General features: G+C 42.6%; 1 protein-coding gene across 5 annotated transcripts in view; it reads left to right on the top strand.

Annotated features, from left to right (window-relative positions):
• The window catches only part of FGD4 (FYVE, RhoGEF and PH domain containing 4), a 108,759-nt gene that overhangs the window by 77,053 nt on the left and 6,996 nt on the right, over window positions 1-24,710 (top strand). For 4 of the 5 annotated variants that reach the window (XM_060279943.2, XM_060279950.2, XM_060279947.2 and 1 more), the window contains exons 4-11: window positions 3,477-3,954; window positions 8,030-8,119; window positions 9,946-10,091; window positions 10,827-10,983; window positions 12,723-12,861; window positions 14,695-14,753; window positions 16,033-16,179; window positions 21,291-21,463. In XM_060279943.2, coding sequence (XP_060135926.1) covers window positions 3,477-3,954; window positions 8,030-8,119; window positions 9,946-10,091; window positions 10,827-10,983; window positions 12,723-12,861; window positions 14,695-14,753; window positions 16,033-16,179; window positions 21,291-21,463 — 1,389 coding nt within the window. The remainder of the gene's footprint in view (window positions 1-3,476; window positions 3,955-8,029; window positions 8,120-9,945; window positions 10,092-10,826; window positions 10,984-12,722; window positions 12,862-14,694; window positions 14,754-16,032; window positions 16,180-21,290; window positions 21,464-24,710) is intronic. The other variant, XM_088652261.1, reaches the window with a different exon arrangement.

Raw genomic sequence — 24,710 nt, 5'->3', positions numbered from 1 at the left:
GTTTCTTAAGGCTATATATTATCCATTAGTCTCTCCTTTATATAGGGCCAACTCGTTCATTCTGCACACCAAGTATCTTCTTGCTAGTCAAATAAATGGGTCGATATATTGGTTATGGATGTCAAAGGCTTGCATTCCATTCCTTTAGATGGGGCAGTCTAACTCTCTTAACAGTGGAAACAAAATAAAAAAAATCATTCCAGTAGCACCTTAGAGACCAACTAAGTTTCTCATTGGTATGAGCTTTTGTGTGCATGCACACTTCTTCAGAAGTGTGCGTGCACACGAAAGCTCATACCAATGACAAACTTAGTTGGTCTCTAAGGTGCTACTGGAATGAATTTTTTTATTTTGTTTCGACTATGCCAGACCAACACGGTCTCTTAACAGTCTTTCTCCACACTCTCAATCTGTCACTCACTCTGATTCCATCCACCATGCTACCAACATTTGGCTGCTGTCACTTATGCTTATGCTCCATTAAACACTCACACTCAAACAGTTGTCCAGATTTGATTTCCCATGACAATGAGGATCGATTATTATATAAACAACACGGTTTCAGTTATGGCACCCATAACCATATTCAAAATACCAGAACAGTTACCAGTATTTGTGAAGAGGGCTTTCACAACTTAAGTGTGGGTTATGTTCTGAGAATTGCGCCTAAAGCCAAAATTGTGTATAGTCAAAACACATTGGGTACAGTGGAAGGTGGAATTGCCAAAGTCTTTCCCCCTGGATGCCCACCCCCTTTAAAAATAAATTTTTGTCAAGCTCGTAAAGCTGAATGCACACAAGTTAAATGTGCATCAGTTGTGTGTTTACTGTACAGTGGTACCTCGGTTTAAGAACAGCCCTGTTTACGAATGATTTGGTTTACGAACTCCGCAAAACCGGAAGTAGTGTCCCGGTTTGCGAACTATACCTTAGTCTAAGAATGGAAACTGAACAGTAGAAGGGCACCCAGTGGGTGGCCTCATTAGGGAAAGAGCACCTCTGTTTAATAATGGTTTCGGTTTAAGAACAGTCTTCTGGAACGGATTAAGTTTGTAAACTGAGGTACCACTGTATATTATTATAGAAAGATTCAGGAACAGGATGCAGTACGATTTGTATCAGATTGTAAATCTTAGTTTGTAAACTAGTGTAAAAAAGTATTCAAAAAGTAACCATAACAGAATTGCTTTTATAATATACTGCTTTAATAACCCAGAATAGACTTTTTAAATTTACTGGGAATCCACTCCCAGGCACCAGTTCTTAAAGTTACAATCTTTAAAACTAGTGTGAATATGAGTCATTTGGACCAGTATCCTCCCAACAGGACCAGTAGCCCTTTGGACCCTTAACTTCTAAGCCATTTTATCCCCAGCCAGCTTGCCTAGGCAGCTGGCTGGGGATAAAAAGGTGGCATGCCTTGCCTGCAGCATCCAAGCTTCCCAGGTGGTCTCCCATCCAGGTACTGGCTTGCTTGTAGCAGTATGGCTGCAGGTGCCAGTGACTGTGCCTCTTGCATGCCACACAAAAAAGCTGGCTGTGAGAAGAATATGGTGTACATGTGGAAGTGGGCTCTGTTCTGAAGTATGGAGTGTTGCTAGGTTATGCTAAAAATAAAGAGAAGAGAGGTAGAGTTTGCACCTTGGTGGATAATCTTTGAGTGGATGCACCAGGTGCTAAAAATGAACCTAGGAAGAAAGCAAAGCATAGAAGTGTTCAGGGAGCTGCCAAAGTACACAGCAAAAACATTTCATTAAAAAAAACCCACCTGAAGTGGTACAGTCATACCTTGGTTTAAAAAGGCTTCGGTTTGAGTACTTTCAGTTTAAGTACTTTGCAGACCCAGAAGTGTTTACTTCTGGGTTCCGCCGTGCGCACATGTGCAGAGGCAATCTGTGCGCTTTGCGCAAGCGCACTTATCGCCGCTCGGGTTAAGTACTTTTCGGGGTGCGAATGGCACCCTGGAACCAATTAAGTACTTAACCCGAGGTACCACTGTATGTTGAAGGAGGGAAAATGAGAGGTAAGCTTGGGCTTTTATGCAAGGTGGTAGGATTTCAAGGAAGAGAGCTGCAGTGAGGGGGTGAGCCCAGGTGCAAGGAGAGGGAACATGGCTGGTGTGGGAAGAGATAACACTCAAAATACTTTGGTGGAAAGGGGAAAGATGATCCTATCACAGTGATCACTTTAAAATGGTTTACATGTTCGAAAAGGTGGGGAATAGAACATCTTTGTGGTGTATACACTGTCACTCTGAACAATCACAGTGGAATAAATACAGTGAAGTTTGGAGGAATGGTGAAGACATGTGCCAAAAGAAAATAACAAAGCATTAGGGCAAAGGTTGGGGCATTGCTACATTGGCAGCTTGTGTAATGTAGGGCTAAGAAACTTTGGTGCGCCAGGTGTTGTTGAACTCCAACTCCCATCAGCCCCAGCTATCATGGCCAGTGATCAGGGTTGATGTGAGTTGTAGTTGAGCAACATCTGCTTCTCTAACCCTGAATTTGAAAAAGTAGACTTTTTGATGTTTGGTCTGTAACTATTGTCTCCCTTCAGCCCACTTCTCCAATTTCTGACCCTGATGAAAAAATACAGAAAAACAATGTAAGGTAAACAAACACTTATATGGGGAGAGGCCATTGCACAGTGGAAGAGCACACACTTAGTATGCAGAAGGTTCAATGTTCAATTCTTGTCCTCTCCCATTAAAAGGGGAGCATAGGCTTGAGACTTTGGTGAGTCACTGCCTGACAGAGTAAACAGTGCAAGGCTTTGTGTTCTTTTTCAATGTGTTCATAATAATCCATAGAGAAAAATCCAAGAAAAATTATTCAGTGCTTCAGCAAGATGTATTGATGTTTGTTTAATGTAGGTAGCAAGGAAACATTGAAGTGCACAGTGGGAAGAAGTGCAGTAAGGCTGCATTTCATGTTGAAGAATGTTGTGTTTTTAATAGTCATATTTGTTTGCAATGTAGCAAAGTAGAGGGTGAGATGGTGTTTGGCTTCATTCTCAATATCATTTCCTCCAACCTGAGCTCTGATATGAGGAATCAGTTGGCTGGGAGAAGGGCAGTGGATGCAGGAAAAGTTCAGATTTTCTCACCTTTACCTTTATTAGTTGGCGAAATCCCTGCCACTTTGTATTTGTTTTGGCTGCCCCCAGTCTTAAAAACCCACATATGATGTATAAGCCTTAGTAAGCAGCAAATGGCACTGACTGTAGTATGTTGACTTCAATGGGGCTTAACCAAGTTTAACCAAGCAAGTCCTAAGTGAATAGGTTTGTAGCCATTCTTGGCCTCTGAAACGATGCTCACCATTCTCTCTGCAAATTTTTTGGTCAGCTTTGTTTAGCATTGCTCTACTGATACTGCTTTTTTTTTTGGCGAAGATTATAGGAAGGGTGTTCTATTCACTTAAATTGTTCATGTAATATGAATTAGTTTTCACTGTCTTTTATTCTCTTTTTAGCCCATCCATTCCTAGTGAGCTGAAGAAAGAATCCTCTGTTCTAAATGTTGCTAAATCTCAAGGAAAGCATGGGCCAGCACCATCACCTCAGCCAAAATTCCTCACCCAACACCCACTACAGAAGCAGGGATATAGTACAGATCACTCTCAGGATGTACAGAATCGCACAGCCAATGGAGAAGTAGCACAGGACCAGTTGGACTGCAGGGACAGCACATTGCTGGTTCATAATGCGAGTAGGGCCATTCAAAACACAACATTTGACAGCAGCTTGGTAAATGGAGAACGAGAGAACATTAGTACAGACGCATTGCAAACTACAGCAGCCTGCAAAGGGCAAACAATCAATAGCTGCTGCCAGACTCCAAGTGTGAACACGTTATTTCCATCGGGAAAAGAAAGTGTAGAAATGATTACCAATACAAAGAACAAGCAGATTGAGGAGCACAATAAGCAAGACTCGCATGTGGAGACAAAGGTAAGGCAAGCAGTTTATAAAGAAATGTGGCTATAAAAACAAAATGCACCTTCTGCATTATTGAAGTATATAGGCCTCTGAAGGCCATACAGACCATGTGTATTTGCATTCAAATCTGATAGCTGTATCCCTAATGCTTTTTAGACCACTCTACAGCATGAACAGTATATCAAAGGAACGAAGAAATTCAACAATACACTTAACTAGACTGCCTTCAAACGACTGAAATTTTAAGTATCTTCCCCTTTTTAACATACACACACCAACACAAAATCTATGTATCTTTTGTCGGTTTCTGTAGGAGACCACATTCCATTTATACAAGGCAAAAGCTGCGAAGGAATCAATATTGTAGATGTAGATCAGAGAGGCAATACCAGTGGCATCTCTTGGATATGGAAGCTGTTGAGGGAGATTGCCTGGAGGGTTTTCCTGCAAAGGAAGGTTCTGGCTCTGAACACAGACTTCCTGGTTGTGTGGACACTTCAGTCTACACAGTGTGGTCTCAGACACTGAAGGGCTTTTTCATTCAGCAGAATAGCTGAAACAGTCCTTTTCCTCTTTATGAGTGTCCTCATTAGTAAAACGAGCCGAATGCCAATGAGTGCAGGAAGGACATCCCAGTTATGAAAAGGGTGTTGACAGTAATTTACAGGAAAAGGCAGAGACAACAGGGTGGTAGTACAAGAACATACAGGAAGGAAATTGGCACACACCTGGAGAAGGTAACGGAAGGAAGCTGTTTAGTATGAGCATTCTCACCTTCTGGATGATGAACTAATGTTATGACATGGCCTTTACATGTTGTAACATCCCAGTGGGAGCAGCTTTTTTGTGGGTTATTGTCGTAGTTCAGCTGTAACATTTAGTTTAATAGACTGTGACCTTATGGATAGGGTCATTCCTATGGGTCCTTTCCGTGGAATTCTCAGCACACTGGGAAACAACACACCCATGCTCTCCCTCAGAGGGGTTACAATGGGTAAAGGGCACCCAACAGACGTAAGCAACAAGGAGTGTTTGTACATTCTGTAATTCAAAAAGGGTAAAGCAGAAGAATGGAAGCTGCTGTGATATTCATTATTCCATGCTGTGATATCCTGCTGTGATTTGTATGGAGTATTTTTTTAAAAAATCATAATAAGGTGGGCTTCTCCTTGGAGTTGAGCGTTCCCTAATCCTGGTCAGCACTCTTGAGTTCCTGGCCAGTTGCAGATCAATCAAATCCAGCTTTCAAAATGTTCTAGAAACACAGGGAATAAAAGGAGTGCTTTGGAAAGAACTAGCATGGGCGTACCCAGCACGGGGCAGGGGGGCACCTGCCCCCCTAGAAGCAGGGCTGGCGCATGAGAATGGCGCTGCCTGCGGGGCTGGTGGGCAGAGGCAGAGGTGGAGCACAGCCTGGCGGAGCGCGAGTTCGGCGTTCCCGCCCACCGCGCCACACCCTCCCTCCAGCTCCCCGTCGTGCCCTCCGGCAAGGCCAAGCGTGGCGGGGAACCAGAGAGTGTGACGGGAAGCTGGAGGGCACGGCGGGCGGGAACGCCGAACTCGTGCTCGGCTGGTCTGGTCTGGTCTGGGTTCCTCCTCCTCCGCCTGCCTCTGGAGACCTCCCCCATCGCGCTCCGGATCCGCCCAACCGTGTGCGCTTCCTCCCTTCCAGCCCCTCCCGTGCCTTGCCCCCCCTTGCCCCCCCTGGGTACGCGCCTGAGAACTAGAACCTCAGAATTTTTGGGGGGGTGGGATGCAGCCCTGCAGTATCTGGACTCTTCCTAGGCAGCATCTTTCACTGGCTGGCTTCACTCCCTTACTGTATTTTTTCATGCCTGAAATGTATCCCCGATGACCCCTCTTCCAGTTTTCTGCATATAGAATCCATGCTCCCTGTTTTTTGCTTAGTGAAATGCCAGGACTAATTTTAGATTTAATGTTCTGCTTTCACTTGATTGTTCCCTTTTTAAAAGTTCACCTTGTTCCCTTTTTAAAAGTTCACAACAGGACATTATTTTAAGGCACTATTAGAATTAGAATTAGGGGGAGTTCAGAAAAGGCACCCCCAAACTTCGGCCAGATGTTTTGGACTACAATCCCCATAATCCCTGACCACTGGTACTGTTAGCTAGGGATCATGGGAGTTGTAGGCCAAAACACATGGAGGGCCACCATAGACCATCTTGCAATTAATGTATTACATAACTTGTGTTAGAAAGAAAGAAAAAAACGGATTCATGACTTTTAGATGTCCTACCCTTCTACCATGGGTAGAACAGGCTTATGCTACTAAGTGCAGTGTTATTTAAACCTATGTGCCCTGGAATCTCATAATCTCATTCAACTGGCTAATTTCCTTGCATAGCAGAGTACATACATACATACACACATACATAATTTTATTTGTATGCCATCTTTCCATGGTCAAAACCATGCTCAAGGCTGTTTACAACATGAAAAAAATATATAATTACAAATATAACAAAAGAAGTAATAAGCAACAAATAAAACAGAAAAAATCACAACCACACGAATTTCCACACGAATCATAATAAGATCTAAAATAAAGATACAAAAAGTTAATATCGAAAACAGCAGCAACCCCCCCCCAAAAAACACCTAAACAATTCCCCAACCCAATAGTCTGTTCAGCAGCCTCAGTTAGTCAGCGCCCCACCCTCTCAGGCCAGGTGGGGAAAGGCCTGCAGGGCAGGAAGCAGGTCTTCCTGGATCCACAGCCAAGGACCATGTGCCGAGCCCTTAAAGGAAGGTTTGGACTGTTGTACCACAACCTCATCAGCCAAAGCTAGGCTGGCCAATGGATTGTGGGAGCTGTAGTCTAGCAACATCTGTAAGGCCATTGATTAGCCACTCCTGTTTTAATGCTTGAAAGCAAGGGATACAGCAGCACACCCAACATTGCATCTAATGTGCTTGGAAGAAAAAACCATTCATAGAAAGTGCAAAAATTAGAAGAATTTTGAAGGCTCCCTATGCCTGGTTATATCTAAGCCAATGCAGCTGTCTTTAGTTTACCAATTTGGAGGCATACGCTCATGGGCGTAGGCAGGAGGGCAGGAGGGGGCAATTGCCCCCCCTAGAAGCAGGGCCACTGGCCAGCCTGCCCCACTGCCCGCCCGGTGCCGTCTCCCTTCTCCCTGGCTGGCTGTGGGGCGGGCGGCGGGAAAGCACCAGAGCCGCGCAAAGCGTTTGGCTGGCTTTCCCTCCCTCCGCCCCACAGCCAGCAAGGGAGAAGGGAGACGTCCCTTCTAGCCGGCTGGCTGTGGGGCGGGCGGAGGGAAAGCCAGGCAACCGCTTTGCGCGGCTCTGGGGCTTTTCCTCCACCTGCCCCAGCGATTGCAGAGGGGGAGGAGGGGATCGGAGCAGCCCGATTTCGGGCTGATCCTGGCTCCCCCTCGTCCCTTCCGATCGTGGAGGGGGAGGAGGGAGTCGGAGCAGCCCGATTTCGGGCTGATCCTGGCTCCCCCTCGTCCGTTCCTATCGCGGAGGGGGAGGAGGGAGTCGGAGCAGCCCGATTTCGGGCTGATCCTGGCTCCCCCTCGTCCGTTCCTATCGCGGAGGGGGAGGAGGGAGTCGGAGCAGCCCGATTTCGGGCTGATCCTGGCTCCCCCTCGTCCCTTCCGATCGCGGAGGGGGAGGAGGGAGTCGGAGCAGCCCGATTTCGGGCTGATCCTGACTCCCCCTCGTCCCTTCCTATCGCGGAGGGGGAGGAGGGAGTCGGAGCAGCCCGATTTCGGGCTGATCCTGACTCCCCCTCGTCCCTTCCTATCGCGGATGGGGAGGAGGGAGTCGGAGCAGCCCGATTTCGGGCTGCTCCGATGTGGCCCCGCCCCCGCCCCTTGGCCCCCCTTGCTCCCCACCCCTTGCCCCCCCCTGATTTTCATCCTGGCTACGCCCCTGCATACGCTCTTAGTTTCTCACACTTTGGTCCTCCCAATTTTCTACGACTTGAATTGGGTGAAGGGGGAGAGAACCCTTGTTTGATAAATGCAGAAGTTGCAATTGCAGCAAAAATTCAGTAATTATATTGCAATTTCTTCATTCTGAAAATTGTCTGCATTTCCAGGAGACAAATGAACAGAAATGTTACAATATTGCCAATGAGCTTTTGCACACAGAAAGAGCTTACGTCTGCCGACTTGCTCTCTTGGATCAGGTAAGAGTGGGATTTCTTTATTTCTCTCAGAAATGCTTTTTCTAGCTAATATAAGAGGAAACTGTTATATTAGTGCTTTGACCACTAAATCAACTTGTTAAATTAACCAGTGGATGGATGGATGTTTGCTTGTAGTTGTAGTTCCATCCTTTGCCTTTATGAATCTCCTACCATCACACACATATGCTACACAATTTCTTCCAGTGTATCTTCTTTTCTTGTCCACTGACCATGGTAACTGGGGCTGCAGCAGTGATGTAGGAACATAGGAGTCAGATCACGAGTCCATCTCATGCAGTCTTTCTTGCCCCCAGTGACTGGCTCTCTAGCATTTCAGATAGGTAACATTTCCAGACCTACCTGGAGATGCCAGGGATTGAACATTGGGTCATTGCATGCAGAACGGATGTTCCTATATTGAGCTATGGCCCTTCACCACTCCACTATCTTTTAGCAATCTCAAAAAGCACCACCAACACCTTTAGAAAATCCTGAACTTACTGCTATGTTTTGGATCAGGCATCCCCAAACTGCGGCCCTCCAGATGTTTTGGGCTACAACTCCCATGATCCTTAGCTAACAGGACCAGTGGTCAGGGAAGATGGGAATTGTAGTCCAAAACATCTGGAGGGCCGAAGTTTGGGGGTGCCTGTTTTAGAATTACTGTATTGCCATTAAGACATGCAAAATCAATTCTTTCCTTTGCTCAATAAAGGCTTGGTTCTTCACCCACCCTGCAGTTTGGCCAGGAAAAGTATATGGCATTGGTCACTACTGACATTTACAAATTACAAATGGGGGGGGATCCATTTAAATTATGACTAATTGAAATGACTAGGAATTACTCATACCTCTGTTGGAATTATGGACTCTGTGGAGATGGCACAGTAAAATGTTCTGTTTGCCATGTAAATGTCGCACAGCCCACAAGCTCTGATTCTGCTCTTCTGAGTCAATGTACTTTACTGGTTCCCCCCCGCCCCCATCTTGCAATAAAACACTTCTGTTCCCAATGCCTCCACATTTTTCATCATATATTGCCTGCCTGCTGAGAATGTTCCTCATCTTCACTCACTGCATTGTTAATTTACCTCCCTTTCATTGGATCATAGCTTCAGCTTCATTCAAAGATGCCCATTTTTCTTATATGTGTTGGCTTATCCTGAATTTCCCATTTGAATATGAAACAGAGGAAGCTCTACATACCGGTAGCTACCTTTCTTGGAGCAGAAGCTTGACACCTCTTATTAGCTTTAAATTGCTTGCTGCTCAGGTTCTGTTGACTGCTAACATCTTACTACATCTGTTGACTACACTAATGCATGCACAACTGCCTTCAGTTTTCTGAGAAACGACTTTGCTAACAAGTTAAGCAAATAATATGATTAAAAGGTGTAGGAAGCAAACAGGCCTTTAATTAAAATTCATACTAGAATCCTACAGCCAAAGATTCAGCTGGCAGGTTCAAGTCAGCATAATCAGCCTTACCCCCTCAAGCCCTTTGCCCCTTGGCAGCAGAAAAGGAGAAGCAAATGAGATGCAGCAGACTGCCTAGAATCTTAACTAGTAAAAATGTTGATTTGAGGATCATTCTGTTTGCTTCATTTTGCATTCTCTCCTCCTCCTCCTCCTTCTGCGAGGAAGTGTGAATACAGGCAAGATAGTTCTGATGGTACTATGAAAGAGGAAGGAGGTCGTTATAATAAATGAACATTTTTAATTAGCTGCAAATTGGCTGTAAACTTTTGTTTGCCTTGTGCCTGTTTTATTTGCCCAGGAATGCATGTTTTGTGGCTGACTCTCTTTTCCCTTCTTATCCATTGCAGGAGTTTTATTGTAAATTGATGGATGAAGCTAACAGGGGCTCATTTCCTGCTGAAGTTGTTAATAAAATATTTTCCAATATTTCATCCATTAATCAGTTTCACAGTCAATTCTTGCTGCCAGAGCTTGAGAAAAGAATGCAAGAATGGTAAGCAGTGCAGATTATTGGGAGATAGTACTCTGTGAAAGACCATGTGAATGTTATCTGTGCCTGTAGGAGGTTCTATGATTCTATTATTAATTGGCAAGTTGATTTTGTAGTATTGGGATCCATAATAGTCTTGAAATGTCAGAGAACACAGAATGATTCCTCATGAGATGTCCAGAAATGTATAAGATATATTTAACCTCTTCCTTAAAACAGGTATTTTAAATACACAGCCACACTTAACATTTATTCAGAAATATTGGGTGTCACAAGCCAGAGGAGCATCAAGAGAGATGAACAATGCATGTGTTTAGAAAACTAGCAACTATATATGATCTAAGTAATACAGTTCCAGCTTCTGCAGCCGGACTTGGGAGGGAAAGAATCTTATCCTTTCTCATCATTTGTCAACTCTGAAAATGAAAGTTCCAGTACTGGAATAAATTATTTGCAGAGGATTTTATATTAATAGGTGAGCTGCAGTGTTTATTTGGTAGGGTTATCAGAGGTGCTTTACACATGGTTTTTTCTTAGGGTGACTTGATGAAGCTGTGAGTTAGAGACAAAGTTTGTTTAGTTTATAGAATACACTTTTTTTAAAAAAAGTCAATCACAAGGTAGTTATCAAGCAGAATAAACCAAAAGATACATATTTGACAGAATTGAGGTGCCCATAGTACATAATGTCCAACCTCCCATGTTTATCTCTATAACTGCTTTCTTTTGCCTGTCCAGGGACACAAACCCCAGGATCAGTGACATCCTACAGAAGCTAGCTCCTTTCCTCAAAATGTATGGAGAATATGTGAAGAATTTTGACAATGCAATGGAATTGGTGAAAACGTGGACTGAGCGATCACCTGTCTTCAAATGTATTATTCAAGAAATTCAGGTAGTGTGCGCGCGTTTGTATGTGTGACATGCTAAATTTCTTGGCAGTCAAGATTGTGACTGCGGCACTTTTGTTTCATTGCTTGATAATAATGTATTGGGTGAACAAAATGGGTGCTTTGAGGGCACATGGAGTTCCAGACGTGAGAGGCTTGCACTCTTACCCTTTTATTTATGTGAGTTATCCATGATGTAATGGTGAACTTATGTACCCAAGTGGGAGCAACCTGCCAGTGGATAATAAGCATGTACTTACCTGTGTGATATTCATGTGAATTGGAACCCACCCCAGGCTTCTTTAAGGAAATAGTATTATGCAACTTTTGGTTTACTCTGCTTGTCTCATACCTACATTGTGTACCAAATAAGTATTTATATTGGAATACTTATCGTGTATTTGTCGTATACAACTTCATAGCTGTATATGAAGTTGAGAGGAGGGAGAAGGAGCGTACCTCTGCCGTCTATCTGTGTGTGCTGATGGCAGGTGTCCGAAATTCAGTACATATCCATTCAGCATTTTATCCTTTGAACTTTAGGAAACAAATGGGAAATGTCAGAAAGCTTTTTACATTTTGCTGGTAATCGACTGATTTTCATTTTTCTGGTTAAAAGACGACATTTGCTATGGCTTGTTGGTAAAACAATCTGAAATAATGCCAACAAGTCTACCTTATGGGCAGTTTTCAACCCATTCACGCTCGTTTCTGTAACATTCATCTTGAGACTAACATATAATCAGTTTTTGTTGAGTGGCCTTACTATCTGAAGAATGGCTTCACATTCCTGTAATCAAAGTGCAATTACAGTGGTACCTCGACATCCGAACAATTAGACTTCCGAAGGTTTTGACTTCTGAAGTCGACAACCCCAGAAGTCTTTTTGCCACGTGTGCCCTGCGCATGCGTTCTGCACCTGCGCAAAGTGGCGCATGGGGTCGGCACATGCACAGAAGCGTGAAATCGCGCTTCGACAACCGAAGACTTTGACTTTCAAAGACGGCTGTGGAACGGATCGTCTTCGTAAGTCGAGGTACCACTGTATCTGAAATTCTTCCATGGGTCAGCTAATGTCACAGCAATAGTTCTCTGTTGAAGAATATTTTGCAGTTGTTTGATTTGAATCTATCCCCCCCACCCTGTCCCATGGCAAAGAGAGCCAGGTTTGAGGGAGTAAGCTAGTCTGGGGCAGTACAATGCAAGTTTGTACACCCACCCACACCAATAAGGACTTCAGATAGCATAGTATTCTTTTTCTTGAAGAATGAGAAAATTATATCTCACTTCCCCCATGGAAGCTGGGAGTGCTGTGAAGGAGAAGAAAACCTGGAATTTCTGTTGCACAAGCAGGGTGCTTCAATTGCATATCACCCAATGTTTGAATTCTGTTATTAAAACAATATTTTAAAACTAGGTTTATATGACTATGTTTTCTTTTGATATTCCTTTGGGTTTAGAATAGATAACAAAGAATGGGAAGTATGATGTCTGTTTACAGCTAGTATAAAGGGTTTAAATTATGTAATGAAGGCAACACATTTAGCTGAGGGATTTCATTTAATAATCAACTTTCTGAATTATCACGGTAAATAAAATCCCTGGATAAAATATATTGCTTTCATTTGCCCCATATCACTAGAGAGTGTTACTGAAATAAAGTTTTCCACAATTTAACAGATGCATAGTGCAGGAGATGCATTTCTGGAGCCTCAGTTTCAATACATGTATGTTGTTTTTTTAGAAGCAGAAAGTCTGTGGAAATCTCACCTTGCAGCATCACATGCTAGAACCAGTGCAGCGCATTCCAAGATATGAGATGCTTCTGAAGGACTATCTAAGAAAATTGCATCAAGACTCTCTAGACTGGAAGGATGCTGAAAGTAAATACATTTGTGTGGGTTATATATTCAGCATCACACAGTAAATCTGTAAAAAAAAAAGGGGGGGAACCATTAATATTTCAGAACTATGCCAAGAAAAGGAAACTAAGAACAGCACTTCACAGGAAGCAATTTGTTAAAACACTATTTATTTATTTATTTATTTACTAAATTTATTATATCCCCTTTGATATTTCTGGACAAATGAAAATATGCTGCGTTTTCAGAATTTCCTTTCTGAAAAGGAGTGCAGATTCTGAACACACAAATAACACAATTCAAAGCTGATTAGCAAGAGATTTGGGACAGACAAAAGGAATTAACCCTTGACACAGCACGTAATTAATTTGTAGAATTTGGTGCCACAAGATGTGGTGGTGGCCTCTAATTTAGAGGGCTTAAAACGAGATTAGGAAAATTGATGGAGTGCAAATCTCTCACTGGCTATGAGTCTTCATGGCTCCAGGTTCAGAGAGGCAGCGTGCCACTTGATAGCCCTTACTTGGGAATGGCAACAGGAGAAGTTTGGCTTCCCAAAGGATTCTGGTTCTTTACTGTAGAACAGTGACGTGGCCAAAATTGGCCCTCCAACTGTTTTGGGACTACAGTTCCCATCATCCCTGACCACTGGTCCTGTTAGCTAGGGTTGATGGGAGTTGTAGTTCAGCAACAGCTGGAGGGCCAAGCTTGGCCACCACTGCTGTAGAAAATAGGATGTTGAAGTAGATCAGGGGTCCCTGATCTGTTTGGGCCTAGGGGCACATTTGGAAATAAATGCAAAAGGTGCTCAGGACCCCACTACCACCACACAAGCAACGGGGGGGGGGGAATACATACACCTTAAAGCAAAGAAGGCAATGCCTTTTACTGGGTTCTAGAGATTTCTTCAGTTGTGCAAAGATGTCATTCTCATAAGGATTTTGTTTTGAGGTGGCTAGAGGGACAGATAGCAATTTGATCTGAATGTTAGTTTCTAGTCTTAAAGCACTGTTCCACCCAGAACTTATTTCATATGCTTCATTGCAACATTGCAACAAAAGATAAATTAACAAACCTGTGTCTGTTTTATATAGGCACCTATATCAACTTCACAAAGTCTTTTTTTAAAAAACTTCTCCAAGGGGTGAGCTCCCGTTGCTCGGTCCCAGCTCCTGCAAACCTAGCAGTTCGAAAGCACGTCAAAAAGTGCAAGTAGATAAATAGGTACTGCCCCGGCGGGAAGATAAACGGCGTTTCCATGCGCTGCTCTGGTTTCAGTGTTCCGTTGTGTCGGAAGCGGTTTAGTCATTCTGGCCACATGACCCGAAAAAACTGCGGACAAACGCAGGCTCCCTCGGCCTGTAAAGCGAGATGAGCACTGCAACTCCTTAGTCGTCTGCGACTGGGCTTACCTGTCAGGGGTCCTTTACCTTTTAATCTTTTTTTACTTTTAAGTTCACATAAGTCTAAGGCAGGCATCCCCAAACTGCGGCCCTCCAGATGTTTTGGCCTACAACTCCCATGATCCCTAGCTAACAGGACCAGTGGTTGGGGAAGATGGGAATTGTAGTCCAAAACATCTGGAGCGCCAAAGTTTGGGGATGCCTGGTCTAAGGAAACTTATTGGACTGAGGGCACAATCCTATACATGTCTACTCAGAAGTAAGTCTCATTGAGTTCTGTGGGACTTGCTCCCAGGTAAGTATGTAAAGGATTACAGCCTGAATCTTGTAATTCACTATAATTTTTTGGCAATAGAAAAGTGAAACATGCAAGTTAGCATTTGAAGCTGCTGTTTATGTATCATAGTACTAGTAATTAAACTTTGGGGGGGGGGTCATTTTTCTCTTATAGAATCCTTGGAAATAATATCTACAGCAGCAAGTCACTCTAATAGCGCCATCCGAAAAATGGTGAGTGACTTCTGTGAGATTTTTTTCCTTTGCATAATCTACATCAGAAGATAAAGCAGGCAATTTGGCCGGTGTCTAAGTAGGAAATATTGCAATTAAGCCTTTTATACTGTATTAGCTTTTTCCAAAGTCTCATGTAACTTAAATGGAAAGGTAGGGCTGTCACATGCTTGAAAAAACCTCTCATTCAATTATATGTATTAGATTCTGATTAAATCTGTATGAATAAAGCACACTCCTCACCTTAAAGCAAGGAATGTGCATGTTTCACAGCAGGTATTATATCATAAGATATAATTTACAATGGGGGATACTTCTAAGATGACAGCTGTCATATGTAGCTTTTAAGAGCTTACCTTAGAATATTTTTAGAAGCATTGCCAATTAATTGGAGTCACTGTTTTAGTCATTAGTTTTTAAAATTGCATTGTTCTAATAAATTAGTGGCTAAATATTGCAGCTCTATTATCAAGCGGTTCAAGTGTTTTACTGGATGAAGCTTGTTACATTTATCTCCCACCTTTCATCCAAGGAGCAAACACGGCCCTCCCCTTCCCATTTTATCCTCACAATATCCCAGTGAGATAAGTTAGACCAGGGGTCAGCAAACTTTTTCAGCAGGGGGCCGGTCCACTGTCCCTCAGACCTTGTGGGGGGCCCGGACTATATTTTTTTGGGGGGGGGATGAATGAATTCCTATGCTCCACAAATAACCCAGAGATGCATTTTAAATAAAGCACACGTTCTACTCATGTAAAAACACACTGATTCCTGGACTGTCCACGGGCCGGATTTAGAAGGAGATTGGGCTGGAATCGGGCCCCTGGGCCTTAGTTTGCCTACCCATGAGTTAGACTGAGAAAAAAATGATTTACTGAAGGTCACCCATTGAGCTTGTATAGCTGAGTTGGTGAATTTGAACCTAGATTCCGCCCATCTTAGCCGGATGCTCCTATCACTACACCACACTTGCTCCTAAGTTCCTTTCTTTTACACTCATTGAATATATCTTTTGAAGATGTTTATTGATGAGATTTTTTTCTCTTAGCAAGTATATAAAAAAGTTTTATTAGGAAAGTAATTTTGTTGCAAGAAATGTTCATAATTATGCAAGCCATTTCCTAATCTTTCTTGTAGCAATGCTACAGATCATTTTCATAGAGGACAGTTCTTGCTAAAACAGTTGCATGCTTTTGCTCTTAACGATTTAACCTTTTTCATTAAAAAATTCACAAGTGGTGTGCACTAACGGTTGTCGCATTTTGTTTTGCTGGAAAAGGAAAACTTAAAGAAGTTGTTGGAGGTTTATGAAATGTTAGGAGAAGAAGAAGATATTGTCAATCCTTCAAATGAACTCATAAAAGAAGGACAAATACTTAAACTTGCTGCTCGTAATACATCTGCCCAAGAAAGATACCTTTTCTTAGTGAGTATTTGTTTCTTACACCCCACTTAATTGTAGCCTGTGCGTAACATTTCTAAATCTAATCTATTGGTGAATCTTCTCTTTTGTTGGTTTGGTGCAGACATAATACTGACTCTCTGAAAAAAAAAATTGCTTGGAAACTAGCATGCCTTCACCTGGTACAAATTTCCTCCTGCTATCCCTTTATTTGTCTTAACCATTGTTTAGTGTTGCATCTAAATTACCGTGTTTTCACACCATAAGACGCACCTGACCATAAGGCGCACCTAGTTTTTTAGAGCAGGAAAACAAGAAAAAAATTCTGAATCACACCCTCCTCAAATACAAGCACAAATTCTTACCTGAATAACAGCAGCTTGTATATACTGTATCCCAAGGGAATACATTTTTTTGCATACCTTCAACTGTACATGTCATTTTCAATGCTATGCAAGTCATGTTCAATGCTATATAAGTCACTTACATTTATAATCATATTGTACTCCTTTGGCTATGTGTTTAATAAAATATTGAATTCTTGTATTGCGAAAAACAAAGATTTTGGTGAAAAGTGGAAAACATGCATTGCAAAAAAAAAAACAACAACCCAGAGTTTACAGAACAAAACCAACTTCAGATATGAAATCAGCATTGAAAGAACATATAAGAACAGTTGAAAAATCTCATGCAACAGAAAATGAAAAAAAGCAAATAAAATTTGCTTCATAAGATGCACTCGCTCCATAAGACGCATAGACATTCCCCCTTACTTTTTAGGAGGAAAAAAGCGTGTCTTATGGAGCGAAAAATACAGTAATGTTAATGAGGTTCCCTCTTAACCACTGCTTGCAAACTTTAAAACTACGAGTAAGCATAACAATGGCTTGTGTTGGTGCAATTGTAGCACTAAATCATTATTAAGTCTGAAAACACAAGGATTGAATTCTTTTTGGGAAAGGAGCTGCTCAGTTTGCAGACTGGAATTCTGGGAGTATTTCTACTGCCTCAGTGAATTTGGCTGAGGAGGCACAACTTGCTGGTGAAGCTCAAGCACCTTCTGTTACTGCTAGCAACACATTTCCACCCATTAAACGGGCAGTTTTTTTCTCCCCCTTGTAAACAGCAAGATGCATTTTTACATTTTTTTTCCCCCTGGCCCTCCTCCTCCTCCTCCTAATGGGCATATTTATTAATTCCGCTTCAAACAGGTATGAAGGATATGCATGTTTAAAGCCTGCATGAGGAAAAAACTTCATTTATACTCCATTTAAGCTTTAGATGACACAGATGTGGATTAAACCATCAAAGTGATCCTGGAGAATCCCTGTGTATACTTAATCTGCCCTCAGCCTAATCCATAATGAGTCCTTCCTTGCAAGCCATTTTATAGTAAACTCAAGAGATAAAAAGAGAGAGCTTCAAGTCAGTGTAACTGAATCCCAGGCCCCTTACACACACCAGGCCACTAAAGTAATTTATCTATGAAATGTCCTTTCAGTGAGCTGCTGGTTTGTTTGATCGTTAATAACCGAATATGTTAATAGTTTTAATTCCAGCAAGCAAGCATAATTCTGAGGCCTGTTTTATATGTTAAGCCATTCAACATGAAGAAAATCTGAAATGTGAGGAATAGCCCTCTCTTTCTCCCCCAGTGTCATTGTAGTTGTCAAAAAGTCATCTGTTTTCAAGGCGGCACAGAATATTACCCTGTATTAAAATACATGACAGCTACTTAATAACCTAGAATCATAGAATCATAGAGTTGGAAGAGACCACAAGGGCCATCCAGTCCAACCCCCTGCCAAGCAGGAAACACCATCAAAGCATTCCTGACAGATGGCTGTCAAGCCTCTGCTTAAAGACCTCCAAAGAAGGAGACTCCACCACACTCCTTGGCAGCAAATTCCACTGCCGAACAGCTCTTACTGTCAGGAAGTTCTTCCTAATGTTTAGGTGGAATTTTCTTTCTTGTAGTTTGAATCCGTTGCTCCGTGTCCGCTTCTCTGGAGCAGCAGAAAACAACCTTTCTCCCTCCTTTATATGACATCCTTTTATATATTTGAACATGGTTATCATATCACCCCTTAACCTTCTCTTCTCCAGGCTAAACATACCCAGCTCCCTAAGCCGTTCCTCATAAGGCATCGTTTCCAGGCCTTTGACCATTTTGGTTGCCCTCTTCTGGACACGTTCCAGCTTATCAGTATCCTTCTTGAACTGTGGTGCCCAGAACTGGACACAATACTCCAGGTGAGGTCTGACCAGAGCAGAATACAGTGGTACTATTACTTCCCTTGATCTAGATGCTATACTCCTATTGATGCAGCCCAGAATTGCATTGGCTTTTTTAGCTGCTGCATCACACTGCTGACTCATGTCAAGTTTGTGGTCAACCAAAACTCCTAGATCCTTTTCACATGTACTGCTCTCAAGCCAGGTGTCTCCCATCCTGTATTTGTGCCTTTCATTTTTTTTGCCCAAGTGTAGTACTTTACATTTCTCCTTGTTAAAATTCATCTTGTTTGCTTTGGCCCAGTTGTCTAATCTGTTAAGGTCATTCTGAAGTGTGATCCTGTCCTCTGGGGTGTTAGCCACCCCTCCCAACTTGGTGTCATCTGCAAACTTGCTCAGGATTCCCTCAAGCCCATCATCCAAGTCATTGATAAAGATGTTGAACAAGACTGGGCCCAAGACAGAACCCTAATTCATTGCAGCATTGGTTTTAAGAAGCATGTGGAACGGTAGGGTACAAATAATTTGGCTTTTCTTTTGAATCCTTGGAAGTAGTTAGATTTCATTACCAGTGGTTTCAACAATACATATGAATATTGTATTGGGCTTCATCAATAGGAGTATAGCATCTAGATCAAGGGAAGTAATAGTACCACTGTATTCTGCTCTGGTCAGACCTCACCTGTAGTACTGTGTCCAGTTCTGGGCACCACAGTTCAAGAAGGATACTGACAAGCTGGAACATGTCCAGAAGAGGGCAACCAAAATGCTTAAAGGCCTGGAAATGATGCCTTATGAGGAACGGCTTAGGGAGCTGGGTGTGTTTAGCCTGGAGAAGAGAAGGTTAAGGGGTGATATGATAGCCATGTTCAAATATATAAAAGGATGTCATATAGAGGAGGGAGAAAGGTTATTTTCTGCTGCTCCAGAGAAGCAGACACGGAGCAATGGATTCAAACTACAAGAAAGAAGATTCCACCTAAACATTAGGAAGAACTTCCTGACAGTAAGAGCTGTTCGGCAGTGGAATTTGCTACCAAGGAGTGTGGTGGAGTCTCCTACTTTGGAGGTCTTTAAGCAGAGGCTTGACAGGCATATGTCAAGAATGCTCTGATGGTGTTTCCTGCTTGGCAGGGGGTTGGACTGGATGGCCCTTGTGGTCTCTTCCAACTCTATGATTCTGTGATTGCATTTATAACTGTAGATGGGCTAGGCTTCTAAAAAAATTAAGTTGCCGGTTCAACAAGCCTTTATGGAGAAGTGCTGCATACAACAATTTAATCCTAGAATGTTTCGGCACACTGGAAACATATGCTATCGTGTTTGTTTTACTCCCCCCCCCTTGCTACCCAGCTGCTTCCTGCCTAAACTGCTGCTACTACAGTGATACCTCGGTTTATGAACACAATTGGTTCCGGAAGTCTGCTCATAAACTGAAGCGTTCATAAACTGAAGCGAACTTTCCCATTGAAAGTAATGGAAAGTGAATTAATCCGTTCCAGACGGTCCGCGGAGTAAGCGTTCATAAACTGAAGCAAACTTTCCCATTGAAAGTAATGGAAAGTGGATTAATCCGTTCCAGACGGGTCCGCGGAGTACTTAAACTGAAGCGTTCATAAACTGAAGCATGGGTGTAATTGGTTTCGGAAGTCTGTTCATAAACTGAAGCGTTCATAAACTGAAGCGAACTTTCCCATTGAAAGTAATGGAAAGTGAATTAATCCGTTCCAGATGGGTCCGCGGCGTTCATAAACCGAAAATTCATAAACCGAGGTGTTCATAAACCGAGGTTCCACTGTACTGTGTTCTCTTGCTCTGGTGGGGCAATTGCTACCATGTCATGAAATGTGAATGTGTGCAAGTACATTGCTCATAAACAAAGCTTGACTGGATAAATTGCTGTGCATAGCAGGGAGTTGTTGCATTTTGTAGAACAGAGACAGCCAGGAAGAGTAGCAATAATGGCAGCAGCAGTAGCAGCAGCAGCAGCAGCAGCAGCAGCAGCAGCAGTAGCTCTGCCTTTTGCTTTAGGAAGCCACCTACACTTACCCAGCTGTACAATAGCTTTCCAAACCCTTTTGCCCACCACTCATTGATGTTGAGAGCATAATAACAACTTAAAAACACAGTCCCAAACAATGACGATTTCAAATTAATTGATGGAACAGTGATCAACCAAGTATGCATTTGGCTGTCCTTAATAGGTCAAAGTTACTGTGTGGCAGGCTTCTTTCTCCAGTAAATACACATGGGTGCCTCATCTATTTTGCACGTTCCTCATGCCTTCTTTTGGGGTTGCCCATCTGTGGGAATGTGTGTTTATCTTCATTCTTGAGTGCTGACTTCGTGCTTCAAGCAAATCTGTGCCTTAGAGCCTCAGTACATTTCGTCCCACCAGTGAAGCAGCTTTGGGGGGGAGTGACTTGAGAGCAGAGAAGCAGGGGTGGGGCACGGGGGGAGCACAACACTTTCTGAACTCCAAATCAGCTTCCTACCCCCACACCTCTCCTCCCCACATCCTGAGTTTTGAATGTAAGCCATTTTTGAAATGCAAAAGACATATCAGAAGGCGGCAGCTATAATATGAGTGTTTGATGTAATTTGTAAAAAGTTCCTCTTATTTAGTACATTGGAAAATTTAGCACTTCCTTTCCAAAAGCATATTAAACCTTGTGCTTTCCGAAAGCATATTAAAACTGTGTGTAATATGGTTGGGTGAACATAGTGAGATGTTGACGTTATTATTGATAACTTGACCAACTCCTATACCACACTTCTGAACCTTCCTTTTTTGTTGTGTTCGCTGTTTAAGCTTCTCTACCCTTTTCAAGCCTTTTATGCAAGAGAGGTTTGTCTTTGTGGCAGCTAACATTGGCTGGTGTGGCTTGTGCTTTTTGCAGTTCAACAACAGATTGCTATACTGTGTCCCCAAATTCAGCTTGGTGGGATCTAAGTTCACAGTTCGGACAAGAGTTGGCATTGATGGTATGAAAATCGTGGAAACGCACAATGAAGAATACCCACACACATTCCAAGTCTCTGGGAAAGAGCGAACTTTGGAATTGCAGGCCAGGTAAAGCGAGATGAAAAATTGAGGTTATTATAGTGGTACTTAATAGATACATGTGAAAGTGGTAGGACCCCGGTGGAAAGGTAATTACAGCTTGGACTACAATACTTTTGCACCTGGAATGCATGGATTTTCTTTCAACTCATTGCTGAATCTCTAAACACCTGATTTCAGGGATGAAGACAGAAATGATATTGAAGTTGTAAGGAGCCAAAAAGCCATTTATTCCAGCTTTTATGCCTCAATCAACCATCTCCTTAAGATTGGTGAACCACAGGCTTGAGAGGAAGATGCACTTTTATTAAGTTGCCTCCAGGGTAGCAGTTCTATGACTATGCTTGACTAACAGTTGAAGCACATAAGGGAAGGCAAAACTGCCCCTCTTAGGTCACTGTCCAATCTATGGGGTGATGTGTCAGTGGTGGAGGTGAAGATCATTTCTGATGTCTCCAGTGCTGAGAAGATCAGAGGGCATCTAGGATATTCTGACTTTGGGAGATAGAAAAGCAGCTGTGAGAAAGTGTTCCCTGTAGACAGGGCAATATTGAACCAAGCCATACTCAGAGTAGACCCATTAAGGGTCCATCCCATTGCATATCTCTTCCCGTTTTTAGAGGCGTTTGAATGAAAATGTGATATTCTGTTCATCACATTAGCCTAGCTATGTTTCCCTCCCTCCACATTCAGTATATTAGTAAGTGATAATATTAATCTTCTCCATCCCATAAAATGTGCATTAGCTCTGATGCAAAGCTTAGCTTGCCCAGAGGATTTTCTTTACCAGAAAAGCTTGTGTGCATGCTTTCTGATTGCCACTTGTTGTTTAGTCGTTTAGTCGTGTCCGACTCTTCGTGACCCCATGGACCATAGCACGCCAGGCACTCCTGTCTTGCACTGCCTCCCGCAGTTTGGTCAAACTCATGTTCGTAGCTTCGAGAACACTGTCCAACCATCTTGTCCTCTGTCGTCCTCTTCTCCTAGTGCCCTCAATCTTTCCCAACATCAGGGTCTTTTCCAAGGATTCTTCTCTTCTCATGAGGTGGCCAAAGTATTGGAGCCTCAGCTTCACGATCTGTCCTTCCAGGGAGCACTCAGGGCTGATTTCCTTAAGAATGGATAGGTTTGATCTTCTAGCAGTCCATGGGACTCTCAAGAGTCTCCTCCAGCACCATAATTCAAAGGCATCAATTCTTCGACGATCAGCCTTCTTTATGGTCCAGCTCTCACTTCCATACATCACTACTGGGAAAACCATAGCTTTAACTATACGGACCTTTGTCGGCAAAGTGATGTCTCTGCTTTTTAAGATGCTGTCTAGGTTTGTCATTGCTTTTCTCCCAAGAAGCAGGCGTCTTTTAATTTCGTGACTGCTGTCACCATCTGCAGTGATCAAGGAGCCCAAGAAAGTAAAATCTCTCACTGCCTCCATTTCTTCCCCTTCTATTTGCCAGGAGGTGATGGGACCAGTGGCCATGATCTTGGTTTTTTTGATGTTGAGCTTCAGACCATATTTTGCGCTCTCCTCTTTCACCCTCATTAAAAGGTTCTTTAATTCCTCCTCGCTTTCTGCCATCAAGGTTGTGTCATCTGCATATCTGAGGTTGTTGATATTTCTTCCGGCAATCTTAATTCCGGCTTGGGATTCATCTAGTCCAGCCTTTCGCATGATGAATTCTGCATATAAGTTAAATAAGCAGGGAGACAATATACAACCTTGTCGTACTCCTTTCCCAATATTGTCTTTGTCCATGGAGTTTGCCACTAGAATGCACAATTATGTTGATGGTCAGTAAGGTTCACTTCATTGTAGAAGGTTGCTTCCTGTTACCCCCATGATGCAGATACTTCCTTTATTGTTCATTTAGTGTTTGGTAAGATCAGCCTCATTTTTTCAGTCAGATGTGAGAAGGTGAACAGTAAATCGGTATTGTGGGTCTCAAAAGAAGCAGTAAAAGCCCCACCTCTTAGATTTTTCCAACTTGCTGCATTTTACAAGGCTTAAAACAGTATAATACAAGAAGAAAAATTGCAAAGGCTGTGTTGCAGCTGTTCTTCATAAGCAGGTGTTTTGACCTGCTCTGCTATTACCCTATTCTATATGAACAGAAAAAGTGGAAGCAGGCATCACACTCCCCAGCCTTTATCCCCATCTTACTTTGCTTTAATATCAGACAGTAGATACCCATGATTATAAGGAGTACAAGGTCTCTCCTAATGCTGGAATTTGAAACCACTGGAGCAATAATTTTCAGATTGTGCAAGGGCGCATTAGAATGCCCCAAAAGAACTGCTAGTGCATCATGAGAGATTTAAATAAGTAGAAGGAATTGCATGACTCCAGTCTCCCCAAAGATACAGAGGAGTATGGAAAGAAGCTTCTGAGCTTCTTCCCTGATGTTGATTTTAACAGCAATTTTAATACTGGGGGGGGGGCACCCTCCGTTACCTGTTAGAACTCTCTATTCCTATACATCTTTTACACCTAGCGTGCACACTTTTGTGTTTAGATTTTTTTTTATTAAGTAATTTTATGTAGCTGCCCCATGACATCAGTTCTCTGGGTAGCTTACAAACCTATTTTTAGATAGACTTCAAATTGGTCAGTAAAATATTTGTGTGGAGTCACAGATATGACTTCTTTGGGAGGTAGGTAGCCGTGTTGGTCTGAGTCGAAACAAAATAAAAAATTCTTTCAGTAGCACCTTAAAGACCAACTAAGTTTTTATTTTGGTATGAGCTTTCGTGTGCATGCACACTTCTTCAGATACAAGAAGTGTGCATGCACACGAAAGCTCATACCAAAATTAAAACTTAGTTGGTCTTTAAGGTGCCACTGAAAGAATTTTTTTTATTTTCTTTCGGAGGGTTTGTTATAAAAATGGATGGTTATGGTTTTAAATCTCTTTACCTTTTGGAGGGAAGGAAGCTATGAAAGTTGGGAGAAATCCACCTCTAATTATAATTGAATGATTTGTGAATGTTGGAAAGAGTTTCTGTTTGTGTGTTCTATACATGCATTATGACTGGATGCAATCATTTGACATTTCCTTACCACTACGTGTTGGGGGGAGGGAGGAGAGACGGGAGGCTACTGCTAAGAATGCCATCGTGATTCATAATTAAAATTTCATTTGAAATAATCCTGCGCAACTGAAGCGCATCAGCGTTTGAATACAGGATGCCAAGCTTTTCTTTTAATGGGGCATTTTCAGTATTCTCACTTAAGCCTTCTGTGTTCCGATTTACACCG

This window comes from Zootoca vivipara, chromosome 9, assembly GCF_965207765.1.
Source record: "Zootoca vivipara chromosome 9, rZooViv2.hap1.1, whole genome shotgun sequence".
Lineage (NCBI taxonomy): Eukaryota > Metazoa > Chordata > Lepidosauria > Squamata > Lacertidae > Zootoca > Zootoca vivipara.
Note: the sequence above shows the minus strand (reverse complement) of the source record. Positions and strands in the feature narration are given on the sequence as shown.